Source organism: Monodelphis domestica, chromosome 2, assembly GCF_027887165.1.
Source record: "Monodelphis domestica isolate mMonDom1 chromosome 2, mMonDom1.pri, whole genome shotgun sequence".
NCBI classification, from domain to species: domain Eukaryota; kingdom Metazoa; phylum Chordata; class Mammalia; order Didelphimorphia; family Didelphidae; genus Monodelphis; species Monodelphis domestica.
In genome coordinates this window covers 286121129-286139196 of record NC_077228.1, presented here as the reverse complement: position 1 = coordinate 286139196, position 18068 = coordinate 286121129, and the positions used below count along the sequence as shown (strand labels likewise).

General features: G+C 43.2%; 1 protein-coding gene across 4 annotated transcripts in view; it reads right to left on the bottom strand.

Annotated features, from left to right (window-relative positions):
* Window positions 1-18068, bottom strand: part of PPP2R5D (protein phosphatase 2 regulatory subunit B'delta) — a 32363-nt gene that overhangs the window by 10784 nt on the left and 3511 nt on the right. For 2 of the 4 annotated variants that reach the window (XM_056818258.1, XM_056818257.1), the window contains exon 2: window positions 4535-4612. In XM_056818258.1, the coding sequence (XP_056674236.1) occupies window positions 4535-4612 (78 nt within the window). Of the gene's footprint in view, window positions 1-2672; window positions 2724-4534; window positions 4613-7917; window positions 8157-18068 lie in introns of those variants that run through there. The other 2 variants (XM_056818259.1, XM_007483936.3) reach the window with 2 other exon arrangements.

The following is an 18068-nucleotide window of genomic DNA, read 5'->3' as shown; positions in this document are numbered from 1 at the left end:
CTGCCTTGGAACTGATACTTGCTATCACCTAAGCCAAAAGATAAGGGTTTTTTAAAAAAAAAAGGTAATAAATAATATATTTTAAGGGGGGGCTGAAGAACAATAGAATAAAACTAAATTATGGCCCCCAAATGTCAAATATCCACTAGCAGTTAGTGTGGGCAGTTCCCTTAATTTCCTTTGGCCAAGTTTTCCAGAACCAACTTCCACTCCAATTCACTCTCTAGGTACACATCTATTTTGGCATTGGGGCTTCAACCAGAGCATAACTGGACTCTGGGCAAAAGTGACCAAGCAAATCTGATCCTCAGTCCATCATCATTTCTATTCCCTCTCTTTCCTCTGAGTCTTAGCATAGTCTATTTCCACTTCCCAAAACACTCTTAACTAATAGAAAGCATCTCCTGTATCCTGACCCCTATTTACCTTTCCTATATATGAGGGTCACCATCAGGCTGCTGCTCCCCAAGGACAAAGACTGTCTGTGCCATAAATTACCAGAGCATGGAAAGGCATTATAGGGGAGAGCTGGCCAGGAAGACCCAGGTTCAAGTCTCATCTCGGAACCATCCTGGCTGTGTGACCTTGGGAAGATTACTAAACCTCGAAACCTCCCAGGGCTCGGGGCAACTTGCTTTCTTAATTTGTAAAAAAAAAAAAAAAACCTTTATCTTCTCTAACACAGAATGGCAAGGGTTAGGCAAACAAGGTTAAGTGACTTGCCCAGGGTCACACAGCTAGGAAGCATTTGAGGTCAAATTGGAACTCAGATCCTTGCAACTCCAAATCTGGCATTCTATTCATTCTATCTAGCTGCTCCTCTGGGCAACTTTCTAAAGCTATAAGGTACAGAAAAAGTGCTGACCTGCACTGGTAAAGGGAGTCTTCTATACCAGTGAAATCACAGGTCCAGTTCCTGTGCCCAAGTATGAAGAATGGGTTACCCCATTGGATTATCTACTTCTCTAAGGTATATAAGTCTCCCTTTCTCCACTGTTTGTACATATATGTATATTAGATTGTGTGCCTATGTGTGTCCCCCCACCCCATTAGACTGGAGGTCCCTAACTGAGAGGATTCAGTCTCTTCCATCAGAGTAGAAGCTCCTTTAGGGAAGGGGGTAGTCTCCTTTCTCTGTTGTCTTCCTCCTCTAAACTTCAATATAGGATTCTACACTCAGAGAATTATCAACTCATGATACTGACTGACAGTGTAGAAGTCTGGATGGAACTGTAGCTAAGGGACTCAGGAATCATTACCTACTAAGTTGGTATTGGTTTTTTTAAGCCTTTGCTCCTTAAATAATAGAGGAATTTTGCAGAGAGAGTTCTGATAATCCCACCCTCACCCTCCATTCTTACTTTCTTGGAATCAATACTGTGTATTGGCTCCAAGGCAGTAGAGTGGTAAGGGCTAGGCAATGGGGGTTAAGTCACTTGCCCAGGGTCACACAGCTGGGAAGTGTCTGAGGCCAGATTTGAACCTAGGACCTCCCATCTCTAGGCCTTGATCAATCCACTGAGCTACCCAGCTGCCCTGCAGATAATTTTAGAATAACTAATTTACAGAATTTTAGCACTGGGAGAGACCTCAGAAATTGTCTTAGTTTAATATTCCAGATCAATGCTGGTCAGGAGCCCAGTTCAGATATCCTACCTCCCAAACCAGTGAGCTTTCCACTAAAAAATCCAAGAAAGACATTAGGGAGTTCTTCCTAAAGACAAGAGTTGTGAGATGCTGGCCTCAGTGACACAGGGTGGGGGTGGAATTTTCTTCCCTAGAGATCTTTGAAAAAATGGGAGATTCTCATCTGTGTGGGTTGGGTTAGGCGTGGTCTTCCCTGGAGACACAAGGTTGGGAAGATGATCTCTTCAGAACCCTGTCAGGCTTATGATTCAAGAACTTCTGTTTCACAGTATAATCCAGCTGCTGGTTGTTAATAATGCTGAAAGGCTTCTATTCCTCTAACACACATATCTATACCTATATGCAATGTCCCCATAGACTATCCCCTCAAAGATGCTCTGTTATAATGAGAAGGTTCAGGATTCAAAAGAATAGAATAGAATTAATCCCATCCTTTCCTTCCTGTCCCCACATAACCAAGAGTAGGTCACCTTCAGCTGATTATGATCCAGCAGCTGGCTCAGGCAGAAAAGTCTGGGTTCTGACAGGCCCTGAGACAGTACAAGGTTTAGCCTTAAAGGCCCTTGCAGGGAGGTGTCTTAGAGAATAGGGATAGGGAAGAAGACAAAGATTAGACTAATGTCTAATGGGGAGTTTTTCCAGCTCATGGTGACCTCCTAGCTACAGGGGCAATTCTATTTCAGCAAAAAGAAAGTTCCCTGTCTTCTCCTCTTCCCCTCTGGCCTTCTGGTTGATCACCTGCTGCTCTCCAGGCATGATACACCAAAGTAAGGCTTATTTTAGGGTGAGGGACTAATCTATTATCTATGCCAACTGATATGCCAAAGAGGGATGTGGAGAAACCAGTCCTCTTCCTAGTTTCTCTCTCTTTATGCCTTGTTCTAAGTCTCTCATAATATTTTGAACATCAAACCCAATCACCAACCTTGCTGAATTCTATCTCTCTAGCTGTCTTTTAGAATGCTTTTTTATTCCCTCAAATGTCACCACTGTCAACAAGGTTCTAAACTTGGCTTCCTACTCACTGTGTAATCTTGGACAAGTCACTCATCTTTTCCAGGCCTCAATTTCTCCATCTGTATAATGAAGAGAGTCAGTCAAATCTATTTACTTATATTGCCTTCCAACATGAGAACAAAAGGGGAAATACAAATATAGTCAATTTTCCTTTATCACCCAAGATAACAGAGGCCAAAAGTAATCCAAATAATTCAAATCCCCAGATAAACCCAAACCTTTACATTAGTCAATCTCCTCCCCCCAATCAAACCAACATGATATGACAACCAAGAAAGGAGAACTGTTTTGGCTTCAGCTTTTCCCACCTGCTTCTTTGGAGGAACTAAAAAGCAAAAGATAAAAAGTACAGGACTTTGATGATCCAAAGTTGGATCTTCAACCCCAAAGAGTCAAGAGTTGGCTAAGCTGAACATTCAGATGAAGAGTCTTCACTGAAGTTGGGGCACATTACCAAAATCTTTAATGAATACATATTATCTTTCTCCCCTTCTGAACTCCCTTATCAGTCCATCTTTCTTGCTCATTCAGGTTCACCAACTAGGGGTCATCCTCTACTCTAACACACATGCATATCCAATATGCAGCCTGCTGCCAAGTCTTGATATTTTTACATTCACAACAGTTCCTTCTCTCACAGAGCTGCCACATTTTGGTGGGTTTCCCTACTGCAAGCCTCCCCTCATTCCAATCCATCCTCCTTTAAGTAGCCAAAGTCAAATTCCTAAAATACAGGTTTGGTCTAACCATGTTACCCCACCCCTCCATTCTGATCAACTCGGTGATTTCCTGTTATTTTCAGGAGAATTAACTAAATCTTCAGCTTGGCTTTTAAAAGCCCTTCATAATCCAACCCCTGCCTACCTTTCCAGTCTTTTCCCTCTTTACTCTCCTCCACAAATTCTAAGATCCAAGAACAGCAGCCTTCTCTGGATTACTCAAGCATTATGCTCCAAACTCTGAGCTTTGTCATTGACTGTACCCCACCTGGAATATATCCCTCCTCCTAGCTTGCCAAATTTAAGCAGCTTTTCCCTGTCCCCTCTCATCTTCCACCACTGGGCCTTTCTCTTTCAGGTTACCTTCCACTTCTACTAGATATATCCTCTCTATACAGTTGGTATATGTTTTCTCCCCCATTAGAATGGAAGCTCTCTGAGAACAGGGGGTTTTGCCTTTCTTTTCATTCCCCACACTTTGCACAATCTAAGTATTTCATAAATAACTGCTCACTGACTGACATTATTAGGAGCATTTCCTTTTTTCATTCTTCTCACTGATGTCAAATCCTGCCCTTTATTCTTCTCCTTTATTACTTTACTGTCCATGATAGCTATACTATACTGAACCCTGATCCTTCTTGCCTCTTAAGGATTTCCCTATGACAGTGAACAAAGACAGATGGAAACTGGCCTGGGAAAGAATACAATCTATTCTCAATGTGCCCTCCTCTCACAACCTAAAGCTTCAAGGAACACCCCTTGAATCATCTAATGTCTCCATGTATTTTTTTCCCTTTCTCCTAGCCATCATCCTCACTTTTTCTACTCCCTCACCCTTCAAAAAAAGATAACACTTAAGAGTTGGGAGATATGGGCAAACATTAACAAGGTTTCTTGGGGGTGATATTTGAAAGTAAAGTAGTTCAAAGATAGCATGGGCTTGACTTAACGAGCTTTTCCAATTTCCTCTCAACATACAGGCTTTAAACCCTACTCCTTTCCTTTGCCTATACACCTAGCTTTCATATAGTCCATACCCAAGTACTCTGAGCATGCAGAACTAATCCCTCTCTGTGGTTCACACCCATTTCTGTGCATTGAGGTTCAGAAATTAGGACCTATAGAGGTAAAACAAACACACACGTTACCTCCTCAGTGCCTTCCCCACCACCATCCTTCCCTCCGCTGTTAGACTTGGCAGTCCCTTTAGCAGACTTGGGAGGCTCCTGTAAAAGAGAGTCACAGTTAGCAGTTTCCATAGAAAGAAGAATGATCTGGCTGGTCAGTATCTAATAGGTGATCTGGGTTGTGCAGCAGTCACAAGATCATAGTACTTAGAACTGGACAGGGCCTCATCTGGCACAACATCTTCATTTCACTGATGAGAAAACAAAGGGAAAGAGACTTGCCTCAGATCACATAGATAGTAAACTGCAAATCAGGGTATCAAATCCAGGGCCTCTGAATCCTAATTCAGGGCTCTTTCCAGATTATGCTACCTCTCATATTAATTATCAAGTATTCACCTCCCTTACACCTAGATACTATGAAGGATACAGAAGTAGTAAATGACATAACTGCCTCCTTTTAAGGAGTTTATAATCCATCTGAGAAGACAAAATAAGTGAACATATGAATGCTAAAAACTGCATGGCCCTAAGTGTTCATCCAGTTCAGAGAAGGGTAGGATCAATCACTGTGGGCTGTAGGAGCTGGGGAAGGCTTCAAGGAAAAGGGGAGGAGGACGAGGGCACACTGAGGGCAGGGATGTGCAGGAGCAAAGGCAGTCATAAGCTTCACCTGGGCTCCCTCGATCTCCTGCTGCTTGCTGGCCAAGCCAAACACAGTGAACAGTCTCAAAGCACAGCAATAGAAAAACCAAGGCAAGCTGGAGTCTGGAGGGGACCCTGCACACACTCTCCTACATGTTGCCACTGAACTGGAGGAGCCAACTAAAGTGAGGAAGCCACACCCTGGACCCAGTGAAGTAAGAGGTTCAATTAGTTTTGAACATGAGCAATGGGGAGAGAAAGATGATTTCCCTGGCCAGGAAGATTTTATAAAGATCTACCCCACTTTGAAACTCACTCATGCCACCCATGGAGATCTACCTCACATTTAGGGACATGGCAAATGAAACAGAAAACTCAAAACTCTAAACCAAAAAGCTAAGGGGAATGCATTATATTTAAATCTAGACATCCAAATCCCTGCAGCACCACTTCCCATTCCTGCACTTAGGCCCATGTTTATTGTTCTTTATAAATATTTTTTCTGCTTCAGTTGCCTAGATCTTATACTATGTCCTATCTTCCTCATCAGATTAGAGACTACTTAAGGGTAGGGACTATCTCCTCCATCAGATTAGGAGCTACCTAAGGACACCTCCTACTGGCGAGTCTAGGACAGAGATCACTCAAATGGTGCAATGTAGATTATCTTAGCAATGTCAATTCCCCAAGGGCAAGGACGAGGTCAGGCATCTATCTTATACAGCCTAGTGATAGTGAAAAATCAGGAAATATTAAACCACTACCAAAATACTCATCTGTCTTGACCCCAAGATTCTAATAGGTTGTACTGATAACCTAGAATAAACTACTTACTGAACAACAGGTAAAGATGATGAGATTAAATTCAAAAGGACAGATCCAGCTATTCATAGAACCAGGTAATAAGAGGGCAAAGATCTAAATTGGCTGATATTCTAATGAAGTTGGTATTCTAGCATACTATGTGTAATTTTATACCCCAAAAGTAATCCCACTTCAGGGTCAGAATCTCAACATGTACAGGGAAAAAAACAACAAAAGGAAATGGGGCACAGGAAGAAAGAGCTGTCTATATAAGCAATGAAAAAGGAAAAAAGAATATAAGGAAGAGACAGGTAAAAGCTTCCCTACCCACAATGATTAGTCAGGCAACTACTCCTACTTTTAGGCAAAGACATGGGAATCCTAATACTTGAATACATTTCTTGTTGGTAGCCAAATTTTACTTGGCCATTGTAAAGAGATCTCCGATTCTTCAGACCAAGAAAGTGTTCCCCAAAGCTGATGCCTAAAGAATATGAGAAAAGGGAAGAAAACTACCACCATTATAAAAAAGAAATGGAGTTACTCATATTAAAGGAGAGGTGTCCCAATATGGGAGAAGATACTTTTCCTGACTAAGAGAGGGGAGGGAAAGGGAGAGAAAGTTGAGGAAGGGGAAAGGGAAAAAGAGAAAAGTGGAGGAGAGAAAAAGAGGGGAAAAGGAGAGGGAAGAAGGGAGGGAGAGAGAGCACTTTCCCAAGGTTGGAAGGAGGGACAGGAGGGGGCTATGCCAAGTTTAGGGGTAGGGAAGTATGAAAGGTAAAACAAAAGGGATATTCCAAATATGTGTATAAAAATATACCCAGAAAAGGCTATCTAGAAATTGGGAATGGAGGGAGGTGGGGCAAAGACAGGTAGGGAACTGTCCTGGGTTCAAAGGGAGGAGAGAAGGGAATGAACTGACCTAGGCTGGAGGGGAAAGGTTGAAGCAGAGAGGAGGTGCTAAAGATAGATGTATAAAGGGACTGGCTCAATATAGAATGAAAAAGCTGCTCTGGAGTATCTGGAGGTATATCTGAGGGGGAGGAATAAAGACAGCAAAGTTGCCTTGGTTAATGGGAAGAGGCTGTCCAGGGTTAGGTGTGTATAAATAGGGGTGGCCCCAAGTTAAAGAGAAGGGGATGGTGTATGTGTCTGGGTTAGGATTAAAAGGGAGAGATAATTCTAGCTGAGAAGAAAAAGAATGCTCTAGTATATATGAGGCAAAGTAAAGGAAAATAAAGGAGTGAGATGACTCTGGTTTGGAGGGAAAACACTATTCCAAGGAAGAAGGAAAAGAGGGAGGGCCCTAAAGTTCGGAGGGGGGAGTATTAGGAGTGAAAAAGAAAAGGTAGCTCCAAGAGAGAGGAAAAGGGCTGTCCTGGGGCATGTATGTATGTTGGGGGGAAATCTCATATAGGAGAGAATGATCCTGGGACAGGGAGAAGAGGTGGGAAAAGGTTGTCCTGGGATATATGCTTGAAGGGGGTAAAGGGGTGAATAGCCTCAGAATAAGAGAAAGGGGTTGTCTGGATTGTATTATTTGGGGGGGGGGGATAGTGCAGAGAGACTATCCTAGAGTACGCATGTTTTGAGGGGAGATGAGGTGAGGGTGGAGGGAAGGAGTCATCCTGGGGGTGCAGAGGAGAGGGACTGTTGTGGGGCGTTGAAGGGAGAAAATATCCTGAGGTATTGTGTTTTGGGGAGTATAGAGGAGAGGGGTGTGGGCTGTCGGGTGTGTGTGAGTGTGTCTTGGGGGGGACGCGGAAGGACGGGGACGCCCCAGGGAGAGGCCAAGGAAGCATGCGAGGGCCCGTCCCGGACTCGGGGCGCGCGGGGGCTCTCGCGGCCCGGACCTCCTGGGTCGGTCCGGGGCAGTCCCGGGGCCTGGCTCGGGCCCCTCCCTATTCCCCCGCGCAGGCCCTAGGGCGGGGGCCAGCAAAGCCGGGCCCGCTCACCTTCTCCTTCTTCAGTTTATAGGGCATCTCGGCCTGGCCTGGCGCGGCCCAGCCCCCGGGATCCCGCTCCGGCTCCGCTCGACTGCTCTGGGCCCGCTACGGCCTCTCTCTACCGCCGCCACCGCCGCCACCGCCGCCGCCGCCGTCGCTGCTGCTACCGCCGCCGCTGCCTGCGCTTTGAGCCCGGCCGAGCCGTACCCGCGCCTGCCATTGGCCCCAACTCCCCAAAACCTGCCTAACAACCGTACTTTCCCTACCGTGATTGGCCTTTGTAGCCAAAGGGGTTCTTTTTTTTTCCTTATTGGAAGGGAAGAGTACAAACCGCCAGAGTCCGCTCCTAAGATTGGCTAAAACAGGAGATCCCGCCCCTAAGAGGGTGGGGCTTGGAGCGGGAGGCGGGGGTAAGAAGGAATCAAAGCTCGCCTCTGCGCGGGCTACTCAGTGCCTTGGGCCTTTGCAGCCTGTGAACCCAGTTTTGCTAGCTTGGGGCGCTTCCTTCTCTTTGCAGAGTTCCCTAGCTTCCGATGGCCTGTGTTCCATTCTCTTTCCTGCACTGGAAGAGAAGGAAGCCCCAGTGAAAGGGCGCATAGTGCAAACTCAAAAGATTTTAGTTTGAGTTTTATTGGTGTTCCCAGTTTCCTTCCACTACCTTCTGACCTTGGACAAGTAACTTTCCTCTTTAAGTCACAGCTCTGTTTCATCTGCAAAGTGGGAATAATAAATCTTGTAATACCTAGATGAATCATAGAATCCATCAATTAATCAACCCAGATTCCCAACCAAAGTGTGATCCTTTGCCTCTCACTCTCTCAACACCACCACCCCCATGTCCAACTGTTGCCAAGTCTTGTCTATTCTGCTTTTGAAAGAACTCTCCTATATGCCCCCTTCTCTACTCTCACACGTCATGGTGCAAGTCTTCCTTACCTTCTGCCAGTACTTTTCTAATAGTCTTCTTTTTCCTCCAATTTTTTTTTTCAGTTACATGTAGAAACAATTTTTGAAAAAAAAAATTTTAACCCTTACCTTCCATCTTGGAATCAATACTGGGTATTGGTTCCAAGACAGAAGAGCAGTAAGGGCTAGACAATGGGGGTTAAGTGACTTGCCCAGGGTCACATAGCTAGGAAGTATCTGAAGCCAGATTTGGACAATTGCTTTTTGACATTTTAGAATTCAGGTTTTCTCCCTCCCTCCCTAGGTAGTGAATAGTCTTATATAGGTTATACTTGTACTTTCATGTAATACATATTTCTACATTGCTCAGGTCATGATAGAAAACATAAATCACATATATAATAGAAATCGCATGAAGGAAATAAAGTAGAAGATGACCTGCTTTGACCTGCACTCAGATTCCAGCAGTTCCTTCTTTGGTCGTGGGTAGCATTTTTATCATAAGTCTTGCAATAGTCTTCTATTTGGTCTTCTCCATACTCCAGTCCATTCTTCACTGAGCTGTCAGATTGATCTTCCTAAAGCACACAGGTCTGTCTAACTATGTGATACCTCATGCTCCTCAATGAACTCCTATAGCTCCCTGCTACCTCAGGGAATAAATAGTACTCTGGCTTTCAAAACCCTTCATAATCTGTCCTCTTTCTGTCTTTTCAATCTTCCTACATATTATCTACCCTCCCCCCTATATGCTCAATGATAGGAAGATTCAAATCTCTTTTTTCATTGCTATAGATATCTCATCTCCCCTACTTGGGACCTTTTCTCTCGTTGTCTCCCACACCTGGAATTCTTTCTCTCTTCATCTCCATTTCCTAGTTTCCCTGACCTCCTTCAAGTCTTCATTCAATTCCTACCTTTTGCAAGAATCTCCTAGTGTTTTGTTTTGTTTTTCATTTTTAAAAAGCCCATACCTTTCTCTTTTTAGAATCAATGGGGGAGGGAGGCAGCTGGGTGGATCAGTGGATTGAGAGATGAGAGGTCCTGGGTTCAAAATTGACTTCAGACACTTCCTAGCTGTGTGACCCTGGGCAAGTCACTTAACCCCCATAGCCTAGTCCTTACCACTCTTCTGCTTTAATTCTAAGATGGAAAATAAGGGTCTTAAAAATAAATAAATAAATAAATAAATATAAAAATAGAATCAATACTAAGTATTGATTTCAATACTTAGGGCTACACAACTGAGGTTAAGTGTCTTGCTCTGGGTTACCCAGCTAGGAAATGTCTGAGGCCACATTTGAATTCAGGACCTCCTGTCTCCTGGCCTGGATCTCTAAATGAGAGGTCTTTCTGTCTCTCTCTCTGAGCCACCTAGCTGTTCCAATCCCCCTTAATGTTAGTGCTTCTGAAAATATCTGTATTTTATCATATATATATCTCTTGTTCTTACATCATTATTTGCATATAATCTCTCTCATTCTATTGTGAGCTCCTAAAAGGACTATTTTTTTGCCTTTCTCTGTATCATCACTAAGCACAGTATCTAGAACATGTTGTTGCTCAATCATTTTCAGTCATGTCTGACTCATTGTGACCCTAATTGGAATTTTCTTGACAAAGATACCAGAAGAGTTTACCATTTCCTTTTACATATGAAGAAATTGAGGCAAACTGGGTGAAGTGACTTGCCCAGGGTCCCACAGTCAGTATCTGAGCCCAGATTTGAACTCAGGAAATCTTCCTGAATCCAGATCCAGGACACTATCCAATGTACCTCTTAACTGACTACATAGAACATAGTAGGTACTTAGAAATGCTTTTTAACTATATGCCAGTGAAAATGGACAGAATTAGAAAATGGGAGTGTCATGTGTGAGAAACAGAAAGGAGTACTTTGCCTTGGAGTGTAGTGAGAATCAGATGAGATAATGTGTTTTTAAAACATTGAAAACTATAAATTCTTAAATGGATCCAGGATTGATGTGGGTACTCTTTCCAAGAATACAGTTCAATAACCTAGCCACACCTCATTCCATGTGATTCTGGTGTCATCCATAAATCATAGGAAATCTTTTCAACCTGCTGGAGACCTCTCTCTCTCTCTCTCTCTCTCTCTCTCTCTCTCTCTCTCTCTCTCTCTCTCTCTCTCCTCCCTTTCTCCTCCCTCTCTCTCTCTCTGTCTCTCCCTCTGTCTCTCTCTCTCTCTCTCTCCTCCCTCTCTCCTCCCTCTCTCTCTCTCTCTCTGTCTCTCTCTCTCTCTGTCTCTCTCTGTCTCTCTCTCTCTCTCTCTCCCTCTGTCTCTCTCTCTCCTCCCTCTCTCTCTCTCTTTCCCTCCCTCCCTCTTCCCCCCTTTTCTCTCTCTCTGTGTCTCTGTCTGTTTCTTTGTCTCTGTCTCTCTCTCACACACACACACCCCTTAATCCTTTGCTGTACATTTTTTGTTTCTTCCCCCCCACCTCTCACTTTCCGAGATACCACTTTCCATATCTATAAAGTCCTATAGAAACATGAGCTGTTACTATTATTGTAAAGGTAACACACTACTAATCACAGCTGATTGAAGTCTTTGAGGGGGACACCAAGCTTGAATGAAATCAAGTTCCTAAAATAGTCTTTGGCATCAGGTCATGGAAATACAGGAGAACAAGAGGAAAGAATCAAGCATGGGCAAGGGTTAGAAATACTAGAGCTTAACAATGCCTGGGGGCATCCAGATGGCTCTGTAGTTAGAGAACCAGGTCTAGATATGGGAGGTACTAGTCCTGGTTTCAAATCTGGCCTCAGATACTTCTTAGCTATGTCATTTAGTACCTATTGCCTAGTCCTTACCATTCCTCTATTGATTCTAAGACAGAAGGTAAGGGTTAAAAAGTCACATCTGAGAAGGAGAATCCTACTATATAATGTATTTTTAGGCCTCTCCCTGCTGCCTCTCCCTTGCAGTAGCATACTATGAAATCTTTATTTTAGACATAACGAATGGCTATTAGGCTACTTTACTAGTTATGTGAAGGCAGCTAGGTGGTACAGTGGATAGAGTGAGGAAGATTCTCCTCCCTGAGTTTAAACTAGGCATCAAAGACTTTCTAGCTGTGTGACCTTGGGCAAGTCACTTGATACTATTTGCCTTAGTTTCCTCACTTGTAAAATGAACTGAAGAAGGAAATGGCAAACCACTCCAGAATCTTTGCCAAGAAAACCCTAAAGGGAGTCACAAAGGGTCAGACATGACTGATTAGCAATAACAGTATGACCTAGGTGACCTTGAACATGTCACATAACCTCAGTAGGCCTCAGCTTCCTCATCTGAAAAATGAGATTGGACTAGATGACCTCTATGTTCCCTTCCATGTTTAAATCAGCAAGATTACACTTATCAAAGAGGAAAAAGGCAGAGACACAAATTTATCATTGATGAGTCATAGATTCTTTCGATTAATCAGCTCCTTTTCTGAGGGCTCACTATGAACAAGACCCTTTCCATCCAATATATCCAAGTCTCATGGAGATACATTATTAATAACTGGGAGCCTAGCATTCTCTGAGAGTTTCTATGTTCAGTGGGGCTGGGGGTGGAGGCAAGGAAGGAATCTCTCTAGAGGCATAAGTGAGAAATCAGATGACAGCTCAGTGACTGCTTGAAGCCTCTGCCCCCTCCTTCATGCTTCTGCCTTCTCCGATGCCCCCAGGGGAATGTGACAGGGAAGATACTGCCAGGAAAGAAGGGCAGAGACTGGAGAATGAATGGGGGTGGGGGGACACATCACTGTACCTCTTAAGTGGGCCTTCTGCTCTCTTACCCCCAAGCATCCACCCAGGCAGCGGTAGGAGTATATGGACACAGCTTGGGGGGGAGGGAATAGGTATGTGTGTGTGGGAAGGGTGGCTGTGTGGGTTTGATGGAACATACTCAACTGAGAGAGGTACGAAGGCATCAAGCTATTGAGGAGACCCTCTGTTTGGCTGTTACCCTATAGAACAAGCATTTATAAAATGCACTGTAATTCTATCACTCTCTAGTTACTCTAATTCTTTCCATAGTGTCTTCCCTGTCCCATCTCTACATATAGCCTGATGCTATACGGCTGTCAGTAAGGGCTCCCTGAGAGCACCATGATGCCTAAAGAATCCAAACTGTAGAGGACCCACATAGCTGTGGGACCACCTAGTGGGTGTGAGTAGCCCGCTGCCCATTGTGGTTGTTCTCTTTGGTAGTGTCTGATTCTTTGTGACTCTGTAGGGGTTTTCTTGTCAAAGATATGGGAGAGATTTGCCATTTCCTTCTCCTGTGGATGAAGGCAAACCAAGGTTAACTGATTTGCCCAATTCACACAGCTAGTGATAGCTGGATTTGGACTCAGGTCTTCTTGATTCCAGGCCTAGCACTTTATCCACTGAGCCACTTAGCTGCCTCCAAGGCAAACAGAGGTTAAGTGACTCGCTCAGGGTCACATTTGAACTTGGGTCTTCTTGACTCCAGGCCTGGTGTTTTATCCCTATGCCAGTGCAGCTGCCTTACTAACAGGCTGTTACCAACAATAATTCACCTTCTAGAAATGGCACATAGACATTACCAAGGACCAATATGATCAGAAAAAGAGGTAAGCTGGTCCACTGGTCCTCTAGAGAAAGGAGAGGAGAGCAAATGCACACTCTAATTGCTGCACTGTGATTGATGAAACAGTAAAAGAATCAAAGAATGGCCTCTAGTGCTTTGGGGTGGATCTTTGGAAGGTCTAGAGCAGGGATGGCGAACCTGTTATGGGTATCAAAAACGGCACACAGAGAGCTCTTTGTAGGCACACAACTGCCCACCCCGAGTTTGTTACTAAAAAGTCAGAGGGCCTCTGGTGGAGCTGCTCCCCTTCCCCTCTCCACCATGCCTGATTACATTTTTTGCATCCCCCCTCTGCCCAGCAGCCAAAAGGAGCACAGGGGGTGAGGTGGGCAGCTCATAGGTGGCAGAGCTGGAGGGGAGCAGAGCATTTGGGTCACTCCCTTCCCCTTCTCTGTACTCCACTGAGGACATTCCTCACTTACAGCCCCCTCCACCCAGCAGGCCAATAGGAAAGCTTCCTCCCTCTACTGTGTGGGGTAAAGGGGGGCAGGGAGCTTCCAAGCATTGGAGGAGAGGGGCACAGCCCAAGGTGTGTGTGGGGAACAGCACTGCACTCAGTCTTTGGGGGGGGGTGAGGCCCAGAACTCTGTCTTTAAGAGGTTCTCTATCATTGGTCTAGAGCAGCAGTTCTCAACCTCTCAATTTGTAGCAATGAGAATACATAATGCATATCAGGTATTTACATTCCGAATTATAACTGTAGCAAAATTACAGTTTTGAAGTAGCCACCAAAATAATTTTTTGGTTTGGGGTCACTGCAACATGAGGAACTGTATTGCGGGGTCATGGCATTAGAAAGGTTGAGAACCACTGGTCTAGGGGATGCAATGTAGTATGTTGGGAAAAGGCCCGGACTTGGAGTCAAGAAGGACTATGTTTCTATTTATTGGGTTTTAACACCCTATGAACAACAACAATCTCAAAGAGTTGTAAGGATCAAGTGAAATAATATCTGTTAAGCATTTAAAAGCACAGTGCATGGGACATAGTAGGTGTTTAATGAAAGCTTATTGTTTTCCCTCCTCCTTCCCAACAACTCAAGGTGAATTAATTTCAAAAAACATTAAGAGGGCAGCTGGGTGGCTCAGTGGATTGAGAGTCAGACCCAGAGATGGGAGGTCCTGGCTTCAAATCTGGCCTCAGACACTTCCCAGCTGTGTGATCCTGGGAAAGTCACTTAACCCCCATTGCCTAGCCCTTACCACTCTTCTGCCTTGGAGGCAGTACACAGTATTGATTCCAAGACAGAAGGTAAGGGTTAAAAAAAAATTTATTAAATGCCTCCTGTGTGCCAGGCACTATGTTAAGCCCTAGGAATACATAAAAGAGTCAAAAGACAGTCCCTGCCATCAACTTTTCAGTTTAACTGGGGAGGCAACATGTAAACAAAGTAATTTATATACAGAACAAATAGGAAATAACTGGGGGAAGGCTTTGGAATTAAGGGTTGAAGAAGGTTTCTTATAGGAAGTGAGATTTTAGTTGGGACTTAAAGGAAGCCAGGGAAGTCAGTTGGACTGGAGTGGAGGAGGGAGAGCATTCCAGACATGAGGGACAGCCAAAGAGAATTCCCAGAACTGAGAGATGGAATATTGTTTATGGAACAGCCAGGAGGTCAGTATCACTGGATCAAAGAGCATGTGTATTTTGTATTTGCTCTAGTTTATTCTTCTAAAAAAGAAGCATAATAATATTTGCATTTTCTTACTTCATAGGGTGGTTGTGGGGAAAGTACTTTGCAAACCATAATATACTCTAAAAAGCATGTTATTGTTATTATCATATACAGAAAAACATGGGCAATAATTATACAAGATCAAAAGGCATTGCAACAGTTGGGTGGCTCAGTGGATGGAGAGCCAGGCCTAGAGATGGGACATCTTGGGTTCAAATCTGAATGTAGACATATCCTAGTTGTATGACCTTGGGCAAATCACCTAACTCCAATTGCCTAGCCTTACAACAACGAATGCTTGTTATTGATTCTAGAAGGTTTGGGGAAAAACAAAAGATGAGAAAGCATAGAGGAATTATAGTTTGCCCAGGAAGGGAATGGTACCCACAATGATCTTTTGGATGTATCAACATTTAATTTAAATTTAAAATTAAGTTAAATTTATTTTAATTAAATTTAAAAGTATCTCTGGCTTTCCTGACACTAATGTCTACTATTCAGTTCAGCTATCTGGCTATGTGGCATTTCTTAAAAAAACTGTCAGTCAGTCAATGAATATTTATTAAGTGCTCACTATGTGTCAGGCATTTCACTAAGAGCTAGAGCTACAAAGAAAGGCTAAATCATGGTTCTTTTCTTCAAGGTGTTCATATTCTAAAAGGGGAGACAACATATTGTATATACATGAGATATATACAGTGTAAATGAGAGATTCTTTAATAACTCCAAACTTCCCCCAGAAACAAAGTTCATCTTGCTAATACCAATATTCTGCTAGTGCTTTTGCATAGATGTGAGTCATAGAACACTAAAACATCCAAAGAATTTAAAATAAGTTTCACACAAAAGGGAATGGAAAGGTGCACAGTGGGTGTGAGCTGGTACAACATTTAACAAAAAGGAACTTGGAAGAAATAGAGTAAAAGATATCATCAGGGAAATGTACAAGCAAAAAGGCAGATGGGCTGAGTGCCATGACAAGAAATAGGGACAACAGGTGGACAACTCTGTGGACAGCTTGAATGTTCCACTGGTAATCTCTTGACGTCAAACGAAATCTAAGAAGGCTGGGTAGACTTCCATGGCAAATTTATGAGAGAATATAGATAGGAACTGTACAGAGGATGAACAGGCTGAGATTTGGATTGTCATTCTTTAAGAGCAAGTACTGCAGTATTTAATTTTTGCCTTTGTATTTTTGGTGCATAATAGTACAGTTCTTGACACATAATGGATATTTAAAAAATTCTTGATAATTGATTGATTTGACCATTCAGGGATTCTCTGTTTCATGAAACAAGAAATCTACTTGAATATATTAAGTATATATTTGGGATGTATAGGTGCTGGGAATATAAGAACAAGAACAAGTTCTCTGACCTCAGGAAACTTACACTGATCATTAGACCCTGAAGAAGATGACTCGGGATCCTGAGTCTAGGAGTCTTGGGAAAAACAGTACCCCCAAACCACTGGACTTGCTTCCTCACAGCTATCACTGAGTGGAGAAATCATTATAAAGCTATGGCCCATTTCCCTCATAACCACCAGCAAAAGCTGTTAACCAATTGCCATTAGCAATCTCACAGAAGCCCTGGGAGTTGCAGCACCTCCCAGACCACTGATCCCATTTCTAGCCTGGTCCTTTAAATCCTCATCTCGGAAAGCAACACCTTCAGAGAAGGGTCTATCCATCCTCACCAGATGCCACACCCAGTGTAGACAAGCCAGTCTCCCTCAAGACAAACCAGCCAAAGACAAACTCAAAAAGCCAAAGCACTTTGAGGAAGAGACAGGAGGTGACATGTGCCAGACAATCAAACCACTCTACCACCTTAACCAATCATCTCCATCTCCTCTCAGACCCTGATAGAGATGGCCCAAGGTCCTGAACCCAAGAACCTTAGAAATAGTAATGTTTCAATCCCAGTGTCCTCATCCATCATCCTCGAAAGCAGCTCCTGTGGAGATGCAGCCTGGCAACTGCTCCTTAAGGTGTTTCAGCTACAGCTACTGAAGACCAAGGGAAGTTATTTTTTTAAACCCTTACCTTCTGTCTTAGAATCAATACTGTGTCTTGGTTCCCAGTCAGAAGAGCAGTAAGGGTTAGGCATGAAAGTTAAGTGACTTGCTTAGGGTCAAATAGCTAGGGAGTGTCTCAGACCAGAGCTGAACCTAAGACTTCCCATCTCTAGGCTTAGTTCTGAATCCACTGAGCCATCTTACTGCTGCAAAAGAAAGTTATTGATACCAAAGTCCTTGGTATTGTCAAATGGCTCTACAATAGAAATTATTTCATCATAGGAAATAACATTTAAGAAGGTATTTAAAACACTTCATATTCAAAGGAAGAACTATGGGAGTAGAAACACAGAAGAAAAACAACTTCTTGATCACATGGGTTGATAGGATATAATTGGGGATGTTGACTCTAAATGATCACCCTAGTGCAAATATCAATTATATGGAAATAGATCTTGATCGATGACACATGTAAAATTCAGTGGAATTACATGTCAGCTAAGGGAGGGAGTTGAGGAAAGGGAAGGAAATAATATGAATCTTGTAACTGTGGAAAAATATTCTAAATCAATTAAATAAAAATTTCCAAATTTAAAAAGACGGTATTTTAATTTATTACATGTAATTGGGAAAAACATTTTTTTCCTAAAAAAGAAGTGGCATTTCCTTTGCCCCTACGGACCATGGGTCTTTTCCATACAATTTTTAGTTGAAACGTTCCTTATGTGCTGGTTCCCTCGTTAGAACGTGAGAACCTTTTGAGCAAGGACTTTCTCAGTTTTCTATTTGTGTCACCAGCGCTTAGCAGATTGTAAGAGCTTAATAAATACTTTATTCATTCATTCATTCTTGCTAGCAGAATGGAGATTATTTAGTTTCTAGATAAAGTATTTTAGCAATCAGCCAGCAATCATAAAGGCCATATTAGGGAAAAGT